The following is a 21,381-nucleotide window of genomic DNA, read 5'->3' on the forward strand; positions in this document are numbered from 1 at the left end:
CATGCGATACGGAAAAAATACGCACCTGTTCTATTTTTGCCGGATCCCACATGCATCTGACAGATTACATGAATGTGGGTCTGTGCAGGCAGCGGCACGGAGCCGTAACGCAGGTGGTGGACATAGGCAGACACTCTTGCCTTCCTCAACACCTACAAGGTGTCACAGAGTGAGGCTACTATGATCTGATACTGCTAGAAAACCTGTAGTAGCCAAAAGCAAAACCCCCGTCTTCCCCCTGCAAATGTGTCCTTAGTTAACTTTTCTGTTTAAATAAGAGCTTAAAAAAAGCATATTGGGACTGAGATGATGGAAGATGTTTGAATTAGTGAAACAAAGAGGATCTTACTTGTAAATATATTTTCAGGAGATGGTGTCTAAACATAGATCTGTGTCACCTAAAATCAATATCTTCATTTCCCAAACATGAGGAACATCTAACATCATGTTGAGGTTTTCAGAGTTAGATTTTGTCTGGAGACAAAATTCACAAGTTGGCTGTGCTCTATATAAACTGATGGGGATTCTCTATGTTGCAAACACTGGTGTCCTGTCACACAGTCTAGAGAGGTCACAGTGAATCTGTGAGTGTTTGGAGACAGCGGGCTAAGGGTCGTGAGAGCCTCATCAACCAATCAACAGCCTGCTGTGGTTAAACAGCATGGAAACCTCTTGCCTTCCAGTAATACTCAACCATGTTTGCATAAATAAATGCCTGATTTCTGCTGATTATTACAGGGTGGGGAATTCACTTTTTCCATGAGCCTGTCTTGTAGAGCTATTTTACCCGCCACTCCCTTTTTTTTTAACAGACACTTTTTAAAATCAACATTAAAGACTAAAGCAAAGATATATATGGTTTAGCAAGACGGCTCAAAAACCAGCCAGTTGTGCATCTTGCTGGCTCGCCAGTTGTCATCGAAACATCATTTTTTCCTCCTTTGGTCACAATGTCTCCAATTCACTTGCCGCAACACACCACCTCTGTTATTATGCGTCTGCTGGCCGCTTAACTCCAACAATATGCTGCCACATTCAACAGTTTTATGTAGCTTCAGGGTGAACAAGCTAAACTGACACAGTGATGCGGTTAGGCCGCCCTGTTTAATGTTTTCCTTGGTAACAATAATATTTCATGGAATATATATACTGTATATGTGTGTGTGTGTGTGTGTGTGTGTGTGTGTGTGTGTGTGTGTGTGTGTGTGTGTGTGTGTGTGTGTATGTATGTATGTTAATGTCGCAATAACAACAACAACAACAACATTCCAGGGATTACAGTAAATGTTTGCATATTCTTTAACACAAAATTGATAGGACTCGGACTATGATGAAGTATCGTTAAAACTTTTACCGGTGGGCTGTTTTAGTCCCTGCAGACCCACCCCAGCCAGTCAATGTCAAGGTTTGTGTCAGCCTAATATTTGCTGTGTGTTGTTCAACCTTTTGCACAAAGGTCTGTCCAGATCACAGAGAGGTCAGGCAGATCAAGCCCAGAGAGAGACCGGACTGCTGTGCCACATTCCTCATGTGGCCTTCATCACAGAGACCATGTGTGCCTTTTGCTGAGAGAAAGACCTCCGTTAAGTCTCTCTCCATTCTGACTTTGACTGTGCAAGTGTTGCGCTCCAAGTCTTGAGTATTGCATTCAGGCTACAATAGATATAATGAAAGCCGGTCTTCTTCGTGATGACTTCTGGTTGGAATAAGTGTCTGGCATGACTCACCTAACATTTTGAGTTTATAATGTAAACCATGCTTTTATTTCCACGCTATCTAAACAAGTTCTAGAAAGGGTTACAGGCCTGTTGTTTTGATGGCTTCTTTGCCAAAATGCTTGATGACCAACAGACTAACCTGAATGGTAAAATAATTCCAGTGCAACATGTTCAAGACAAAAACACAGACAAGAGGCTGAGAATTTTAACAACTATTTATTGTTCTTGAAGTATGTAACAAAATAATTGATATGAATAAAAACAGCATTTTTTGCTTTGTACAACTAAGTAAAAATGTTTACAGACAAGCAAAACTAATTGTACAAAAATGATGGTAACATCGATACACAATAACAAAAAAAGGTAAAAACGATAAAGAACAGAACATCCTCACGTCAGTGTGCAAACCGTTTATACAGATGGACACGCCCCCTTTCTTAGGCAACGAATCCCGATAAATTATTTAAATAGCATTTATCTACACACACTCACTCACACACACACACGCACACACACACACGCACACACACATACACACACACACACACACGCACGCACGCACGCACACACACACACGCACACACACACACACACACACACACCCACACACACGTGCACGCAAATCAACCTCTCACAAACAGCTAAGACAAGACAATACAGAACACAACAATAATTTATCCGCTAGAAAGAGCATTGGACATACATAAAGCAAAAATGATTTGTAAAAACTCTCCCGTTGTACTGTCTCTTTCACTGGCGTAGATCACGGCATTGGGAGTTGGGTTGTTTTAGAAGGAACTATTTACAGCTGATGCTACAGTAGCAGTAAGATGTCCATCGTTTCAAAAGCATAATGAAAAAGTACTTAGGTGGTGTTTGATCAAATTATACAACAGCGATGAGGTAATATTTGTACATCAAAGATTTCCTTTGTTTTTCATCTCTCTCTGAAGAAAAGGCACACAGGTCACATAGGTTTAATACTAAGTAGCCCTATCTGAAGAACTCATTCACTGTATAGAGCAGGAGGTGATTCTGTAGACACTGACGAGACCAGGCATCCTACTGCTGGCAGCATCGCACCCTGTACATGGGAGGGAATTGGGGGGAATCTTTTGCTCGCTTTTTAAGTATTCCAATTTCCTTTGCTGCCTACATTGTAGGCAAGAGTCAATAAATGACATGTATTTACATCATTTCAAATTCAAAGCCTCAAAAGCTGAAGGAGACACATCTACTGAATGTTTCTCGATCCATACCGAGGTTTTGAGTAGAGGGGAGTGTGTGGCAAATGTCTGTTTAATATGACCCTCCATACTGCTTTGATATGCTAAGATGGTCACTTCCATCTCACCCTGAGAGTTGTTCAGTTAGCCAACATCACTCTAATGCCTGACACAAAGGCGCTTATACTTGTAACCTTGTGCTCAATGTAATTTAGTCATTTTGCCTTCACAATACATCTTTATATGGATTCTATATGGGTAAGCACATCTTCCACATACAAAAACACAAACATCCGCAACATAATGTTCCACCTATTTCATACTCACTTCCAACATTTCTTTTAAATCACAAGCCATCCTAACGGAAAACAAAGAAGCAAAAAAAAAGAGAAAAAACTGATGTTATTGCGTTCTTCATTCTTTGAGTCCTCAGTTGTATCACTCAGAATCTACAGCCTGGCAGATCTGGTATACCAAAAATAATATTTCATCAGTCTTTTCTTTGGGATGTCCATCCAGAAAGTAAGGTAGAAAGGCACAAGGGCAGAGGGAAAAAAAATAAAAAAGAGAGAGAGAGAGAGAGAGAGAGAGAGAGAGAGAGAGAGAGATGTAAAGGTTTGGAAGTGCATAGTTGTCTATGGGGAGCCATTCCCGCACAGATGAATGAGGTCTTTCAGAGAGCAAGAGAGCAGGGAGAGCCGGGATAGAAAGGTGTTGGTCTCCCATTGGCAAAGGTAGAGGGCATGGGGGTGGTTGTTTGCCCCCCAGCTCGCCTTGCTCTGGGTGGATGGTAGGAGGCATGGGGCTGGTTGTTGTCAGCTCGCCCTGCTCTGGGTGGATGGTAGGGTGTATGGGGGTGGTTGTTCCCCACCCCCCCAGCTCGCCCTGCTCTGGGTGGATGGTAGGGGTGGGGGGGAGAAGGGGCTCTCTGATCCTCAGCTGGCAGTCAGCCGGTTGGTTCTCTGCCCAAACCAGCTTCAAGTTACCCTGAGGCCGACCACACGCCCTTCACCCCGTTCCGGGTGTGCGTGCCGCAGAAGAAAGAGTCGCGGAGATAAATCGGTCCCTGGACTTTGCATCGGAATACATAAGTTCATACTTTATACAGACAGGTGCATTCCGCAGAGCTTCCTGCGCCGTGCATTTATGCATCTGTAAAAAATATATCAGGAAAACATGATTAGTTTGATTATTCAGAACAGTGATTGATTGATCGATTTTGTATATATAGTAGGGAATTGCGAACAAACCCAGCAAACATTTTGACATTGAATAGATGTCGACAATGCTTGCATCAACCATTCAGTTTTCAAAACTGTGTAAATATGAATTTTTACCATGCCACATTATACTGTGAAAAGGTTATGTCTGTGTGGGTTGATGTTGACGTCATGTAAAGGGTTGGTTGGTCTTAAAGCCACCGAATACTTGCTGGGAGATTACTTTTGCAATCACATTTGGATTTGATTTTATATTAAAAAAAAACTACAATTTCCTTACCTCTGCATTCATACTTGAGGTCTGAGAAGTATACCATCTCTTGTGAGAAGACAAAAAGACCTAGTCTGCCACCTGCATATGTCTTGTCATAGATGCTACCAGAATCTGCCATGATCTTCTTGCCCTCATACATCACAACTCTGTAGGGATCCAGGGAAAAGGAACGTTAGTCAGATGCACATCCACAAAAAGCTTGAACCACTTGCATAGAGTAAACTTCTGATCTCTTCTCATCTCTACTGGCACTAACTGATACCGTCTGCCTACCTAATATGTCCTGTTCTTGGTCTGTGGATCAGATGCCATCTGTAGGCAGTGAAGTCTTTCCATCCAACATTCTTAGGGTCGTGCCAAAGAGTTTTGACCTAAAGCGTAACAGATAAACAGACGTGTTTAACATTTCACATAATGGCATTCAGAGATCAAATTGGTCTTTCGGGACCAGAACCTCTCCATAAAATGTGTGAGATGTGTTACCTGTCCTGGGGTGTTCCCTGTGTGCCAGAGGGCGTTCCTAAGATGCTCTCCTGGGCCAGTGGTGGAATTGACCATTTTGATCGACAGGCCCGAGTAGCCCTGGGCCTTGGTGGGTTTATTTGACCAGTAGGTCTGTGTGATCTGCTTCCACATCACCACGTAGAACCTGGAGCTGGACTGGTAGCCGAACACAAAGCCGGCGTAATCATCATCCCTCTCTGTGTTGATGAAGAATGTCCCGCTGAAGTCGACGGCGTTGAACTCATCATAACCTGGTGAGGGAAAAATTGCAAGTTAGAGACTAACTCTGTGACCAAAGTTACTTCCTTGTTTTTTTAAGGCGCATGTGCTGTGTGCAGTCATCAGTACAGCACATGTGCCTCGAGCAAATGAGGAAGTAACTTTGGTTACAGAGGGAACCCTCTTGGAACCCTCCTTGGGATTTACTTATCGTGTGGTGAGTACACGAGTCACAACATGTACATGTGAGGGTTCTGGCACTGTTGGAATCTGTATTTTGGGCGACTGTACAGGGGTAGGCAGCTGTACCGTATACAGCCGTTTTAGTCCTAAGCTAGTAGCAGTGAGGGGTGTACCAGTGTTGGTACTTGATGCGGAAATATACCATGGAGGGACAGCGCTTGTGCCATATCCTAATGTTATGATACCCAGTATTGATATGTAGGATAATGTTGCCCGGCCCTGTGTGTGCGTGCGTGTGTCTGTGTGTGTCCGTGCGTGTGTGTGTACGGGGCTCTGGTGGGTATGCTGTCTAAAAATTAAACTATGATTTCTGTTCCCTGTTTATTCCAATCTCCAGACGAAAACATCCGTTTCTATAGTAAAGTTGAGTCAAATGTATATCTGAAACCCTCCTGTCTGTGTCGTCAAACTTCCTCTTTCCTTGCAGTGTTCCATCGAAAACCCCCAGATTCTCTGAAATGTATCTGATAAATTCTCTAAAATTAAGGTCACCAAAATCACATGATTCTCGTGTTAAGGTAAACATGTTGACATGTTTCCTTTGTACTGACAAATTAAGTAAAATATGTGTGGCTCTGATAGAAGTAAGGGTTATAGTAAATGTTAACAAAAGGCTAATCTGCTTGCTGGCTTATAGAATGAACTGTACGGTCCATGTTTTTATCGAGAAGGCCGAAATTGGGTGGCATTCGCCATGTTGACGTTTACCAGAAACTTATAGCAAAAGCCTGGGGTTTTCCATGATACTGCACGCACAGTGAAGATAAAGCCATCCACATTCTACTTGTACTATCGGAAATATGGCAAATAGGCGAATCTCCAAAAATGTTGGCGTATCCCTTCAACATAGAAGCTGTATTGTCGTTGAGCAAACCGAGAACTTAGGTGTTCTACCTCTCTAAATCAAATGTTAAAAATCATGTCAACAAAACTGACCACTGATTTGCATTGTGCAGTTACATAGCACTGCAAATCAAAATTAGTTCCACGTTACTTACCCACAGCAATGCCAGGGTCGCAGTTGACGGTCTGGACCAGCTCTTTGCCCTGGTGACGGACGACCCAGTTGGGGTCGATCTGGGAGGTGCCTTTGGGATCCAGGGGAACCATCTGGAACTTGCGGAAGTCTGTCTCACTGATGTCAAAGTTCTCCGGACACACGTCATAGATGTCAGGCACGTTGTCTTGGTCAAAGTCATCTTTGCAAGCATCGCCACGGCCATCACCTGGTAAATATATATTCATTAATGGTGATGTCCTGGAAAGACCTGCAGGTATGCTATCCCAGCAGAAACACATCCAATTCATCTCATTGCCAAGTGTGTTGTTTATTGCTGGGTCAAAACCCTGTAGGTCTGTTTGAACCACAGTCCATGAAACTCACCGTCCGAGTCCAGCTGGTCAGGGTTGAAGGCCAGTCTGCAGTTATCCTTGTCATCAGGGATGCCATCATTATCGTCATCGTGGTCGCATGCGTCTCCCTTGCCGTCCTTGTCGTGGTCAGCCTGGTTGGCGTTGGGGATGTAGGGGCAGTTGTCCAGGTTGTTCTGGTGTCCATCTTCATCGATGTCCTGGTTGCTGTCACACTTGTCTCCAACACGGTCATCATCTGAATCCACCTGTAATGGTGTGTGCACGATGTTAGCTCTTTGGCTTACAGCCTGAATGGAGAATGTAGCATTAGTATGCTAACGTTACTGATTACATTCCATCGCACTCATTTCATTTCACGGTGGTGCTGTTCAACAGCCCTTTCTCTTTCATCTCCTCTCCTCCCCTGCTTTCATTAAGGACTTTCCTTAGGCTCCAGTCACTCTTTGCCTCTGTAAACCTGCCAAGCTCAATTTGTCCAACATCTGTCGACAGTTCTCATCTCCTGACAATCAAACATCCCTCCACACGACTCTCTCGCACGACTCCTACTCCAATCTGTTTGATGAGCACCGCCAGCCTCCCCAGCGAACAGTCAAGCATGCTAGACATGCTTGACATGCTAGATATGCTTGACTAGCCTGGTAAACCAGCTGGTCACGTGACTCCCATTTCATTTAGTTCTACCAGACCGTCTGGCCTCAAGCCCTGGGAGGGTATTTGCAGAAATTGCAGTAGCCAATCAGCGACCCGCCTCGTAGTTGACATCGTAACCGGCCAATCAGGAATGCCGCTAGCAAATAATAATGGCTGCCTCCATGCCTGTCCGCCTCGAGGACTAACGTCAACGTCCGTCGAGTTTAAACAGCCATAAAGTGCATTGTGTTATTGCAGAAATAGACTTAATAACAACAATTAAACAAGTACAGGAGTATGCAACAGCGTACGTAAAAACAGTTTCTCGGCAGGAAATATGTTTTGGCCGTTCTCCCGAGTGGATTTGGGTTTGACTGGATCCAACGCTGATTGGCTGAAGGTGTTGTCTGTCAAGGCAAGTACACCTGTCCAACTTCCACCCACTGCAAAACACTGTGTGAAAGCTTCAGGCCAGACGAACAAAATGAAATGTGAGTTCACGTCACCGGCTTGTTTACCAGGCTAATGCTTGACAGGACTGGACAGAATAAGGTCAACAGGGCAAAAATGGAAGAAGGAGAAGAAGGGGTGGATGACTAGATAGAATCAAAATGGCACTATAGGGCCGCAACATTTGCAGGAGGCACTTTACTCAAAAGCAAATGGAATAAAATAGCTGCTTGCAAGTTCAGGCTTATCTGTGTGAATCACACGGCCATGTGATTCACTCCTTTCCAGACCACGTATGTGGATTTGGACCCCCCCCCCCTCTCCCCAACCCTCCTGTTGTTCAACACATTCCTACTCGTTAGTGTGGCATGGCGCAGGTGGACTGGGCCAGGCCCGTGGTGTGCCGATGGGGCACGCACACAGCCCTGGAGCCAGCCCATTCCACAGTAATAACCAGCCCAGGGCCTGTGTTCCCTCACAGCAGCCAGATCAGCTAACGTCAATGGGGCATTGAAAAGGCCCCTAGCCCCCCACGCCTTATTGAACTGATGTGCCCTGTGCATGGGAATTGCTCCATCGTCACATTGCGTGATGAAGCTTAGACAACAACCACAGGGCTAATCATCACCCAGCCTCTGTCTCAATTGAAAGAGAGATATATGCTCAGCTCAAGAGAAAGGCAGGTGGATCAATGTGGATTATTGTTGGTGGGTGAGGTGGAAGGAAATGGGGAAGGGTAGTGTGTGTTTTGCGCACGTGTGTAAGTGTGTGTGTGTGTGTGTGTGTGTGTGTGTGTGTGTGTGTGTGTGTGTGTGTGTGTGTCAACACACCTGATCAGGATTATGTTCCAGAGGGCAGTTATCGCACATATCTCCCACCCCATCCAGATCTGTGTCTCTCTGGTCAACGTTGTATACATAGGGACAGTTGTCCTTCTCATTCAGAATGCCTGTGGAATAAATGGACATAATGTTAAACGCCAGAAAGCTCATGGTTGAAGTTCATCACATGTTTTTTAAAAAGCATGAACCTGCTCCAACACATCCCAAGCACCGTTTTTGTTAACATTTTCAGGTCCTCACCATCTCCGTCAATGTCCACAGCACAGGCATCTCCCTCTCCATTGTTGTCTGTGTCTGTTTGGTCTGGGTTGCTATTGTAGGGGCAGTTATCACAGCGGTCACCCACGTCATCGCGATCATAGTCATACTGCCTGGGGTTATAGACGAAGGGACAGTTGTCCTGTTTCAGAGAGCGAGAGGGGGGGAGAGAGACAGAGAGAGGGGGGGGGGGAGAGACAGAGAGAGAGGGGGAGCGAGACAGAGAGAGAGGGGGAGAGAGAGAGAGAGAGAGAGAGAGAGAGAGATGAGCTGAATGGATAGATTTCCAGGTGCAGTGCATGTTGTTTGCTGTGGCCTGAGTTGATGCATATACAGGGAGGGAGAGATCCACGATGAAAAGGTCCCTTATTTTTAGGCTCTGTCCCAAATGTAATGTTGGGATTAGTCAGGCATACTGTGTAGCTGCTTCAGAGTTCTACCTCCGTGTTGGAATTTGAGGTTTTGGCTCAGACCAGGGAGACACATTTGCCTTCCTGATGCAACACCTAGCCCCCCCCCCTCCTAGCCCCCCTAGCCCCCTTTCCACCTGCCTTCTTATTAGACAGCATGAACGATGAATATGAGCTTACGGGAATATACACTTGCTCCCTTGTCCATTGTATGGGCCATAGCAGGAGATTTCCACCTACCCTATCGTCAGGAATGCCATCGTTGTCATCGTCATTGTCACAAGCGTCTCCAACGCCGTCCTTGTCGTAATCTTCCTGGCCAGAGTTAGGGAGGTTGGGGCAGTTGTCCTGTAGAACAGACAACAAAAAGTCAGATGCTCCATATATCACAGTCAGAGATCATAATGATCATACATACATTATGTATATGTATATGTATATGTATATGTATATGTATATGTATATGTATATGTATATGTATATGTATATGTATATGTATATGTGTATATGTATACATACTCCAGGCTTCATTTGAAAATCTTGCCAATACCAACAGTTATTTTACTGACTTCCGAGCCTTGCTGTTCCACAACGACCTACCTTCTTGCAGTGGTAGGTGGCGTTCTCCACACACACCAAGTCAGCGTTTGGCCATCCGTCCAGATCTGTGTCTTCTCCGCAGATATGGCCGTTCCCAGCATAGCCGGGCTTGCACTCGCAGCGGAACATGGGCTCGGCAAAGTGTCCGAGGTAGTTGCAACGGGCGTTCTTGTTGCAGTCATGGCTCCCGTCGAGGCAGGGGTTACGGGGCGTGCACACCTGGAGGAAGAGAGGAGAGCGGAGATTGATGACACTCCGTCCGGATCAAGATGGCCACTGCCATCTTGGTTCTTGTGCAGCTCGCAGCAGACCGGGGCTTCCCACAGAGCCGCCTGCTATTAGTCTTTGATCTGCAAGCTGTGCGATTACTGGACAGGCGACCTTTTAATCACGCCAAAAACAGTCTTTTCTATTGTCTATTTTACTCTAAACATGTGAATTATTATATGGAAATTCACCCCACATACACTTCTCATGAAAGGTGAAATCAAAACCTGCTGTAAAGTCGGGCATTTGAACATGGGGGTGAACGGGGAACAACTCCCTTTTGGAGCCAGCCTCAAGTGGCCATTCGAGGAACTACAGCTTTTATCACTTCCGCACTTCTGTATGTTCAAGCCCGGGCTTGCCGCCTGGTCCGAATTCATGACATTCTGCTCGTGGCTCCAAGCAGGTCTGAAAGGCAGGCATTCATCAGATAGATGAACGTGGTCGCGCACGGCAGACACAAGCCTAAATCTGCCTTGGAGCAACTGTTTCTGTTATCAGTGTTTGTCATCCCTCAGATCGACTTGTAGATCGACTTGTCATCAATCAGATGAACTCGTAGATATGGCAGGGCCGTGGCTGTGCCCTCTGATGTGCTCTGATTGGCAGCTCCACACAAAGACACGACTGTACTTGCCTGCTTCTTAGCGGCAGCCTCCTCCACGCCCTTGCCGAAGGGCTGCGGTCCGGAGTAGCGGGGTGGGCAGGGCAGGCAGTTGTAACCGGGTTCTGTGTTCTCACAGCGGTGCACACCGTTGAACTCAAAGCAAGCATCAGGGACCTCCTTGCACTGTTTTTAGGATAAAAGCAACAATTAAACCATTTTGCGATTGTTAAATTAGAGTGTTGGTAGTTGTTATAATATGCAACAAAATGGGGAGCCAGGAGCCTAATAAATCGTAATAATTTACAAAGCAATTCTTACCTCATCGATATCCTTGCACTTGATACCATTGCCGGTGTAGCCAGTTGGGCACTTCCCACACTTCCAGGAGCCATCAGGGAAGCTGGTGCACTTGGCTCCAGCAAAGCAGGGGTTGGACAGACACCCATCTGAAAGAACGACGTTCATTCATAATCAAGACACGGCATTTAAAAGAGCCCTAATATAAGACAGACGGAACTCAAATGTAGAAGCTTTGCTGACGGTCGAAAATGCCTCACCGATGGGACAGGATTTCTTATTGCACAGCTGGGTGTCCTTGGCGTCGCCGACACACTCTTTGCCACCGTATTTTGGCGCGGGGTCGTTGCACAGCCGTTTACGGGTCTGGGCGCCTCCACCGCAGGTGACAGTGCAGGTATCCCATGGTGACCAGGGTCCCCAGTTGCCATTGACTGAGGGAGACAAGGAAGGAGACACGTTACACAATGACTTTCTGAAACATAGATGCAGCCAGTCATGTTAGCTATAATGGAAATGAGCATCAAATAGTGGGCCTTACTGGGGCACGGAGACTTCTGACACTTTTCCGTTTGCCGGCCCTCTCCCTGGCAGGCCTTGCCTCCCAGCTGGGGGGTGGGGGAGTTGCAGAGGCGGATACGCGTGATGACGCCGGCGCCGCAGGTGACGGAGCATGACGACCACGGTGACCAGTGGCTCCAGCTGCCGTCCTGCTTGACTGAACGCCGCAGAGAAAGGCCAAAAGTCAGTCATCAGCCAGGAGCTACGTGCGTGTTGCTCTAACCCTCGAAACTATCCACATAGTTCAGTTATCATTTATATGGTTGAAGGATGAGAGCAGGTGGGCTCAACTCACAGCGCTTGTCACACTCCTGGAGGTAGCAGTCGCGGGTCTGCACAGAGGTGCCCTCACAGTTGTTGTTGATGCGGTCGCAGGAGCGTCCGCGCTGCTGGATGCCCCGCCCACACGACACAGAACAATGGGTCCATTCAGACCAGGGCGACCAGCCGTCCTCTGCATAGTCACTCGCTGAGGAGGAGGAGAGAGGGAGAGAGGGGGTGAGGGAGACAATAAAAGAGCTATTCCAGCGAGCGAGCAATCCCCCCCTCCCCTGACCCTAAGTGAGGAGGGAAAGCTCTTAAAGCAGGAGGCTAATAGTGTGGATTTAGCTGGGACTAGAGAGAGAGAGAGAGAGAGAGAGAAGGCCCTCTGTTGAGAGGAAGGGCAGAGACCAGCACACTGATGAAGTAGAGAGGGCCACTGTCCTCCCAACACACAGGGATGCCCCATTGACTGGTGTTTTCCTAAAGAGGAAACAGCTTCTGCAAACACGGCCCTGGGCGCGTAATGACTTCAGCAAGCGGCCGAGGGATGACTGTGGCTCCTCCCCCTGTTTATTTAGCTAAGGGATGACTGTGGCTCCTCCCCCTGTTTATTTAGCTTTTAGGGAAGCATTGCAGCCCAGCCCGCGTAGGTATGCAGAACATGTCACTTCTCCTCATGTAGAAGATGGCTTCACTAAACAGTCAAGCAATTTTCCATTCCGCTTTAACCAATTTGGCAAATTACGGCCATTACAACTTGAAGATTCAAAGATGTTTGGGGCACAAAGCACCAATGTTCCAAAAACACAAGCGGCCTTTCATTTGCCAGGATGTTATTGCAGTTAAATCATCTCTAAAATTAACATGTTTGCTCTTGAATAGAAACCTTTACATCTCGGGGAATATTTGTGGGTTTTTGTTTTATATGGCAAATATCATTGAAATGGCTTGCTCAGTAAATGGGGCAATGTTTGAATGCCCAGTCTGTTTTAGAAACATATATAATCCAGTTTACAAGGGTCGTTTATACAGTAGCAGGTCTTCATAACCTTGTTATACGTTCCTATGGCTGTGTAGATATTCTAACAGTATGAGCAGGCTTGTAGAGAACAGGAGATGGCTGTAGAGATTCTAACAGTATGAGTAGGCTTGTAGAGAGCAGGAGATGGCTGTAGAGATTCTAACAGTATGAGTAGGCTTGTAGAGAACAGGAGATGGCTGTAGACATTCTAACAATATGAGCAGGCTTGTAGAGAACAGGAGTGATCGGTGTACTTACGTGTCCCGCAGCGTGGGCAACACTCTCCATCGGGAACAGTCGCATTGGCACAGGGGATCAGGGGGCAGGAGATCTTGCGGCAAACAGTAGCAGAGTTCTGCCCAAGTACAGACAGAAGGACCAAGGTTATTCTGAGCTCAAAATAAGGACATCCCCTAGTGTTGCTACACTTTTCTAGCCTAGGTAAACCCAGCCCCCACGTGACCTGCTCTCTCAGTTCCCAGTCACTAGCGTAGTAGTATAGTATCATAGTATCATAGTGTCATAGTGACTGAGAACAGGTCTGAGAGCAGGTCACGTGGGGGATGGGTTTACCCAGGCTAACACTTTTCTTCTACAGTAATTCCAGCGGATGTGGCGCATCAATTCCCCATTTGAAAATGGAACTGATGCACTTTGGAATGGTGTCACTGACGGCTTGATTGTTGCGTAAACCAATGAGTGCATCTTTCAAGGCAATGTCAGTCCCGGACAAGGCTTAATCCATGTCTGTGCAAGCATTTTATTCAGTTTCCTATGCTACATCCGAGTTTGTCCAGGTTGACCGCACCGGAAAAACTGAAAGGCAGAATTTTGGCTGCAAACGGTGGCCCCTACGGACAGCCACCTGCCTACTGGGTCAGGGGAGGGTGGGAATGAAGCCAGAGTCCTAATGGAGGTTACTTTCATTTTGGACCTGTGCTGGGCACCGAGGCCCAGACAAGTCCAGCCAGCCTGCCAACATGACCTGTGTGGGTACACTGTGAATGACTCAGGGAGAGATTCAAACAAAAAACTCTAGAGAGGATCCCTGCTGGATCTGATCACTGAGCGAGATGGGAAGGGGAAATAGGGACTGGTGTAAGAGTAGAAGAGACGGCTGCGTTCCGATCAGCTAGTAGTTCGCAGTGAAGTGCACTGCACAGGGTATTCAGCCATATTACTTAACATGGCTGTATACCCTGTGCAGTGCACTTCGCTGGGAACTACTAGCTGATCGGAACGCAGGCTTTTAGAGTGAAATGCAGATAAGCGGGATTATACCCCCTCACCTGAACCCACGTCTCCTTTGCATTTGTCTGTGCCAAGGTCTGGTTCTTATGTAATTAGAGGCAAGGCACTGCTAAAAGTCTGGTCAAGGCTGCAATAGAGCTGAACTTCTGAACTGCATAGACTCCTCATTACAACAATAAGTGCTGTTGGCCCGCTGCCAGGCCTTCACACCACTACCAATTACTGACTGGATGAGCTGAGTGATGCTGAGTGTGACCGGATGGGCTGAGTGATGCTGAGTGTGACTGGATGAGCTGAGTGATGCTGAGTGTGACTGGATGAGCTGAGTGATGCTGAGTGTGACTGGATGAGCTGAGTGATGTTGAGTGTGACTGGATGAGCTGAGTGATGTTGAGTGACTGGATGAGCTGAGTGATGTTGAGTGTGACTGGATGAGCTGAGTGATGCTGAGTGTGACTGGATGAGCTGAGTGATGCTGAGTGTGACTGGATGAGCTGAGTGATGTTGAGTGACTGGATGAGCTGAGTGATGCTGAGTGTGACTGGATGAGCTGAGTGATGCTGAGTGTGACCGGATGAGCTGAGTGATGCTGAGTGTGACTGGATGAGCTGAGTGATGCTGAGTGTGACTGGATGAGCTGAGTGATGCTGAGTGTGACTGGATGAGCTGAGTGATGTTGAGGACTGGATGAGCTGAGTGATGCTGAGTGTGACTGGATGAGCTGAGTGCTGCTGAGTGTGACTGGATGAGCTGAGTGATGCTGAGTGTGACTGGATGAGCTGAGTGATGCTGAGTGTGACTGGATGAGCTGAGTGATGTTGAGTGACTGGATGAGCTGAGTGATGCTGAGTGTGCGTGTACAAAGAAGTCAGCCATATTGTGCATAGAATCACACGTGTGTTGGCACACTGTACACACATGTGACAGTGACACATGCACAGTCTTGACTTACTTGACAAGTGCACTCGGTGCAGTCGTCCACCGTCCACTCGTCCCTGTTCTTGTGGACAATGCCGTTGTGGATGCAGACACCGCTGTGGATGCCGATGCGGTTCTTGATGAGCTTGTTCTCGTCGGTCTGGGCGGGTGAGGAAGGAGACAGACAAAAAGAAAGAGAGCTGCGTGAATATGGTGCAAAGAGGTTCTCAAGAATGGTGACATGCTGGAGGCTGTTTTGAACTGATATCAGAAAGATATTTAGCTCATTTTCAATGTTTTACTCATGTTTGCTGGTTATTCACTACGATCTGCATAAGGCCTCCTTGTTTTCTTCTTGAATGGCAATTTCAAAGAATTGCCAAGCCCAGTTAGCTTTCAATTACAGGAGAAACCTTCACAAAAAGAGAACAAAGATTTGCCCTATTTCACTCACTGAAGAGAATGAATATTGTGAAAGGAAATTATTTTGATGGACCACTGTACATATGGTGATGGCAACCCATAGAGCACACACATCAAACAGACACAGGCAGCAGAAACAGCAGGCAGCCATTCCCTGGCTTTCCTTTCCTCCTCACCAGTTGGCGGAGTTCATTGGACAGCTCCTTGACCACCACCCCAAGGCCCTTCAGCTCCTTAAACATGCTGGCCAGGTCCTCGCAGGAGAAGCCACAGACCATCTGCAGGTCTGAACCAGGGGAGAAACACAGGCTGAATGACAATGAATGTAGGTGTTTTTCATGACCTGTAAATACTAACTGTAAATGCTATGAAAACCAAGTATTCTTACTCAGTTGTTATTATTCTATTAAATTGTATTGTATTGTATTGTATTGTATTGTATTATATTCTATTCTATTCTATTCTATTCTATAGTCAGTCTTGACTGGAGTCTAATCACCGGATGTGTAGCTGTGGGTGTGTTAAACAGGGTATAATGGGAATCCACATGTGTTTACCTTTGGTCTTATGGCCGGTGTACTCAGTTCTGATGGCTGAGGAGCCGTTGAGGTTCTCCAGGATCATGGTGTCAGTGGGCATGGCTGAAGCAGGAGCAGAAGCAGAAATCAACCACAGCTGTATCGGCAGACTCAGACTGAGCCACAAGCAAACTTTCCCTAAAGAAACCGGCTGAAGTAAAACATTTGATTTTTCTTCTTGTTCCTACAGTTGGATGTTTGAGTCTCACTGTGCAGAGTTTCTCTGTGCTCATTGAAAATCACATTTAGGGGCCGGCCTACGAGCATGAATTGTGACATCACAGATAGTTTGGAAGCCAATCCTTGTCCAATATTCAACTTACAAAAGTGTGATGTGGAAACCAGTGCACATATACTGACAAAGCACTTTCCAGTGAAATAGGTTGTGTCTAGCAAGAAAACTTTTGAGATTAAATATACTGTATTTGCATATTCATAGACTCTGGATTTTTTTTTATGAGGGTGGAGTAGATAAGGATTTTAACATGATAATTAAACTTTTTTGTGGAAAAACCTCACATCCAAATGATTATTTAAAGGGCCCATATTTTGCTAATATAATGTATTATTATTTTATTGTTGGCCTCCAGTAGAGTAACTTATTGCATCAGTCATAGTTTAAAAAACTCATTGTTTATCTTGTACTGGCTCTCACTGCCCCCTTCAGTTCACCCTCTGTCTGAAACGCTCTGTTTTTAGGTCCTGTCCCTGAACCCCCACCCTCCGGAAAATACTCCAGGTGGGCAGCGCGAGGAGTTTTTGCGTTTGCAAACTTCTGCCCAGAGAGCTATCGCTGTAGAAGCGAGACTGTCTGTCTGTCTATCTATCTATCTATCTATCTATCTATCTATCTATCTATCTATCTATCTATCTATCTATCTATCTATCTAGATAAGATAGATAGATAGATAGATAGATAGATAGATAGATAGATAGATAGATAGATAGATAGATAGATAGATAGATAGATAGATAGATAGATAGATAGTCATGCATAACAGAAACAGACAGGCGATCTCTGCTATGGCTACTAAATTTGGTAGTTGTAAAACAATTATATCAACGAGCAACTGATTGTCAAAACGAATTTGACCATCGATGAAAAACGTGACTTGGACATAAAGCAAGCTATCAATTGATTTATCAACATCCCCCTAGCTATCTACAGCTCCGCTAGGCCGGGCTGCACCCGGACATTTCCTTCAGTGGCTGGCCAAGCAGGGATTCTATAGACCAAATCACCGTGACGTCACCATGTAAACAAATTTACTTCCGGGTACCACTTGGGGAAGGCGGCAGGTTTAAATGTGCGTGTTGTCAAATAAATGCTGTCAAACCCTCTCGTTGTTTTCAGCCGACTACTTTCAATTTAAATGGTTAAACGGTTGGTAAACATGCTTGTCCGACGTATCTAGCCTTTCTTCTGTGTTTGTTTTATGTAGTGTTAGCTAGCTAATAGCGTTTGTTTGTCTGTCAAACTCGCTGTTTTTTTGCAGTCGTTAACGTTACAGAGTAACCTCGCGTCACCAGGCTCTTCTCGGCGAGCCTGGTACAGACAGAGATACTGACGCCACGTCAATTTAATTTAGCTTCAAGTCTACTCTAGTCTGGTCCAACAGGTAAATTAGCTAGTCTGGTCTCCACTAACGTTAGTGAAAGTGTTGTTATGAATGATATTAAACAACAACACAACACGGACGAACCATTTTTGTCTTCTTTGTCTGTTTTTGTCTTCAAAACGTCAGTTTGTGCCGTTCACCGCCATTATAATGTGTGGACCCAGGGGTACCCGGAAGTAAATGTAAACATCCCGCTGATTTGGTCTATAACCACGGCCTGCCATAACGTTACACCGGGCGCTTCACACTAGCTAATGTAGCTAGTTAGCTAACTTCCCAAATGCTTGTGACTATAGTGTGCCTCTCCTAGCAAAGGCTACACGGACCAAACCAAAATGAGGACTTGGAGAAGTCAGCAAGTTGGACTAACGTTACAAGTTCTGAAAATATGTGCCTTTCGTCATTCATCGGTTGTTCATGTCTATAAGGCAGCTGTGCTGCTAGGCTAAATAGCAAGTGCTAACGTTACCCAGCCGGTAAGTAACGTTAGCGCTTCCTAGCAGCACATTGGACCGATGCTGGGATGAGACACATATTTTCAGAACTTACCACTTCAGTCCTACATCCTGGCTCACTTCCATGTCGTCTCCTTGTTTTTGCGGTCTGGAATCCGTTATTCCATGAGACTACTACTGTTGTGTTAGTCCCAGACAGCCAGGCTAGAGAGAGCCTGGTGAGTGGTGACGCCGCCGCGGGTTACTGAAACACAGAACAGGGAAGAGAGGGGAAGGGTGGGAGCTAGCGTGCGCGCGCTGCGCGCCGGCCGGCGGCAACGCTTTGTTGCCAGGGTAACAAGTCCTTACTGACGTCACAAAAATTATGGTTCTCGCACAAAATCGCCATAAATCCATGTCATCTCGTCTACGAGAGTTCATAGGCGCGAGGGGTGGTTCATGGGGGTAACATTAAAACACTTTCACATATTTATTTGAAGCTTAGCCCATGTTTAATATGACCATCCAAGATTGTAACAACATATATATGATACAAAATTAAGAAATGCATAATATGGCCCCTTTAAGTATTTTACATACATCTGAAAACATAGGGCGTCTTTAAGGGTTCATTTAGTGAAATAAGTGCATTGGAAAATAAGGATATTGCTTCTGAGTGCCACTACAGTCATGTTCACAAACTCCTTAATTACAATAAAGAGTAATGCATTAATGCAGCCCAGCCCAGTGGACAAACTTCAACACCACAACACACACACAAGCAAACACACACACACACACACACACACACACACACACACACACACACACACACACACACACACACACACACACACACACACACACACACACACACAGAGGAGAGAGAGAGAGAGAGAGAGAGAGAGAGAGAGAGAGAGAGAGAGAGAGAGAGAGAGAGAGAGAGAGAGAGCGAGAGAGAGAGCGAGAGAGACAGTAAAGTAATGAGTTAATGCAGCCCAGTCCAGTGTGGACATACTTCAACACCACAACACACAGACATATTTGCAAACTGGCATTCGTCCATGCCCAGTGGTAATCGTGTTGGGGTTGACAGCAGCATGCCTATTAGGCGCCTGTACACATTTCTTTGATACTTGTTGTGATTTGGCAGCAGAGAAGGCAGCTGAGTATGATGAGTAAACACACAAGATGTCGCAGTTATGATTACTCACAGTTCTGGCATCCCTTGTTGCGCAGGATGGTGTCCAGAGTCGTTCCAAACACAAAGCGCACGTTTTGCAGCACCCCCTGCAAGTATCGATGTGCAGTTTAGCGCCGTGTAACAATAAATTAACTCTCTCAACATTGCATCACACAGAAAGCATTAGACGAATCGTCATATTAAGTCAGTGGTTCTCAACGTGGGGTCCGGGGACCACCGAGGGTCTTTGAGGTGGTTACAGGAGGTCTTCAGCAAACTGATGAATTCTTAATGTGCAATTATTTCATTTACAAGTAACATAGAGAATGCAGAAGAATGACTGTTTTGATGATAGTTTCACTGCTATCTCTCATATAGGCCTAATACAAGTATAAAGAATTCTGGACAAAACCACATTTTTATAGGCTATTCTCAGATTTGGCTCCGAGAGACAAAGTTTTCATCAAATGGGGGTCCATGGACCTAAATTAGTGTCCTTGATATGAAAGAAGGTTGAGAATCACGCATTCAATTCTACTGTAGGCCTACATGTGCGTATTTTGCGCGTTTGGATGAGTATTTACGCACTTTTACGCATTAGAATGTCAAACTAACCCCTTGGGTGACTGCATTTAAAAAATACATCAGGCTTCACTGGCATCATAAATCAATACCTCGATGTATCATTCAATCCCCAGCCCATAAAAGTATCGTGCTCTCACCATAAATCTGTCTTTCACGGCTCCTTTGCCAATCCGGAGCTGCGCGATGGCGGGGGTGTCCTGGGTGAGGATGCTCTGGATGGGCGCGTCCAGCTCGGCGGTGTTCACCTCCTCGCATCCCGCATACAGCTGCGCCCGGTCCTCTTGCACGAACAGCGTGATGTTCTTCCAGTGGCCCGTGGCCAGGTCCACGTCTTCCACGGAGACCACCTGCTGCTTGTTCTCGGTAGAGAAAACTATGTCCAGGGTGTTCGCCTTGCCGTTGGAGACGATCTCGAACACGGGTCCCGACCCGTCGCGCTTCTCCACGGTCAGGAGGCTGCCGCGGGTCCGCTTGAACTGCTTGAAGTTGAGCAGCAGGAGGAAGCCCCGCTCGGCGTGGATGGAATCGATCAGGTCCCGAAAGGCGCTCTCGGGGACCGGGGGGATCAGGTCCGGGTTGAGGATCTTGAAGGCGGGGCTGTACGGATCGTCTCCTTTCACCAGTGTGACCCCGTGGTTCTTCTTGGGGACTTGGACGAGCTCAAACAAGTCGTACACACTGCTGTCATCTCGACTCTCTGCGGGTGAATAACAAGCAGTCATCCCTCTATCTGGCATTGCATCGGATTTCTATAGCCTAATTATCTTCACCCTGAATGAACTCCTTTGGAAGTTGGAGTTTTGTTTTAATAATGTGAAATAATGTGATTTATTTTAATATGCTGCATTCTAAATGTTCTGAAAGTTTGTGCAAGTTCAAGTTGAATCCTGATGCCAATTGCGCATCTTTAAAACTCACCTGCGACTCTTGCGCTCTCGCAGGTCCAAAGCATCAATAGTAAAAATATCCCTCTCAGCTTCATGGTGAAGCTGGAACTTGCTGCCTATGAGAAACGACACAAAATCAACATTCCTAAAAATGTTGAACCTCATGTCAAAACCAAATAAAAACAGAATTTTTGCAACCATCTAGGCTATTAAAACTTGCAAATATCAATTAACAATTCAATATAACAATTCAATATCTAATGTCTCTGCAGCTGAAATATAACATGAATGCATTCCTAGGAAGATGAAAATATTCCCCACCTGTTTAACGAAAATAATAGTGGACAACAATAATAATAATAGTCCCAAATAAATCCAGCGATAATCCTCGAGAATGATTTTTTGAGCGTTTTAAATAGAGAAAGGAAGTCCAAGTGTGAAGCGCAGATGAATGTTTGGTGTTTCCCTATTGATGGAGAACTTGTCCTTGCTGGTGTCGGCCACTAAAAAAACTC

At 45.9% G+C, this 21,381-nt stretch overlaps 1 protein-coding gene across 2 annotated transcripts; it reads right to left on the reverse strand.

Moving 5' to 3' along the window:
* Nucleotides 1-1,915: 1,915 nt before the first annotated feature.
* On the reverse strand, nucleotides 1,916-21,324 carry thbs1b (thrombospondin 1b). Of its 2 annotated transcripts, none has more exons than XM_083643309.1 (23): nucleotides 21,188-21,324; nucleotides 20,898-20,982; nucleotides 20,117-20,676; nucleotides 19,426-19,501; nucleotides 16,138-16,221; nucleotides 15,757-15,866; nucleotides 15,192-15,317; nucleotides 13,247-13,343; nucleotides 11,999-12,172; nucleotides 11,684-11,860; nucleotides 11,403-11,576; nucleotides 11,164-11,291; nucleotides 10,876-11,028; nucleotides 9,972-10,190; nucleotides 9,612-9,719; nucleotides 8,944-9,103; nucleotides 8,692-8,810; nucleotides 6,789-7,023; nucleotides 6,403-6,630; nucleotides 4,922-5,193; nucleotides 4,712-4,809; nucleotides 4,445-4,584; nucleotides 1,916-4,096 (listed from the first exon to the last, which is right to left on the reverse strand). In XM_083643309.1, the coding sequence occupies exons 2-23, from the start codon at nucleotides 20,959-20,961 to the stop codon at nucleotides 4,089-4,091; spliced, it is 3,510 nt and encodes a 1,169-aa protein (XP_083499435.1). In that variant the 5' UTR covers nucleotides 20,962-20,982; nucleotides 21,188-21,324; the 3' UTR covers nucleotides 1,916-4,088. The 2 variants fall into 2 exon arrangements, with proteins under 2 accessions (XP_083499435.1, XP_083499436.1); XM_083643310.1 differs by having other exon boundaries at nucleotides 20,898-20,978; nucleotides 21,188-21,256.
* Nucleotides 21,325-21,381: the final 57 nt, after the last annotated feature.

Source organism: Poromitra crassiceps, assembly GCF_964638095.1.
Source record: "Poromitra crassiceps genome assembly, chromosome: 9".
Classification (NCBI taxonomy): Eukaryota; Metazoa; Chordata; class Actinopteri; order Beryciformes; family Melamphaidae; genus Poromitra; species Poromitra crassiceps.

What these genes read in the sequence shown, in the direction of transcription:
- thbs1b (XM_083643309.1), bottom strand. Translation starts at nt 20,961, where the DNA reads ATGAAGCTGAGAGGGATATTTTTACTATTGATGCTTTGGACCTGCGAG. An exon ending in CCGTGAAAGACAGATTTATG is followed by an intron (nt 19,502 to 20,116) that starts GTGAGAGCACGA and finishes CGATACTTGCAG; the next exon opens with GGGGTGCTGCAAAACGTGCG. An exon ending in CGACCCTGGCATTGCTGTGG is followed by an intron (nt 5,194 to 6,402) that starts GTAAGTAACGTG and finishes TTCCCTCACCAG; the next exon opens with GTTATGATGAGTTCAACGCC.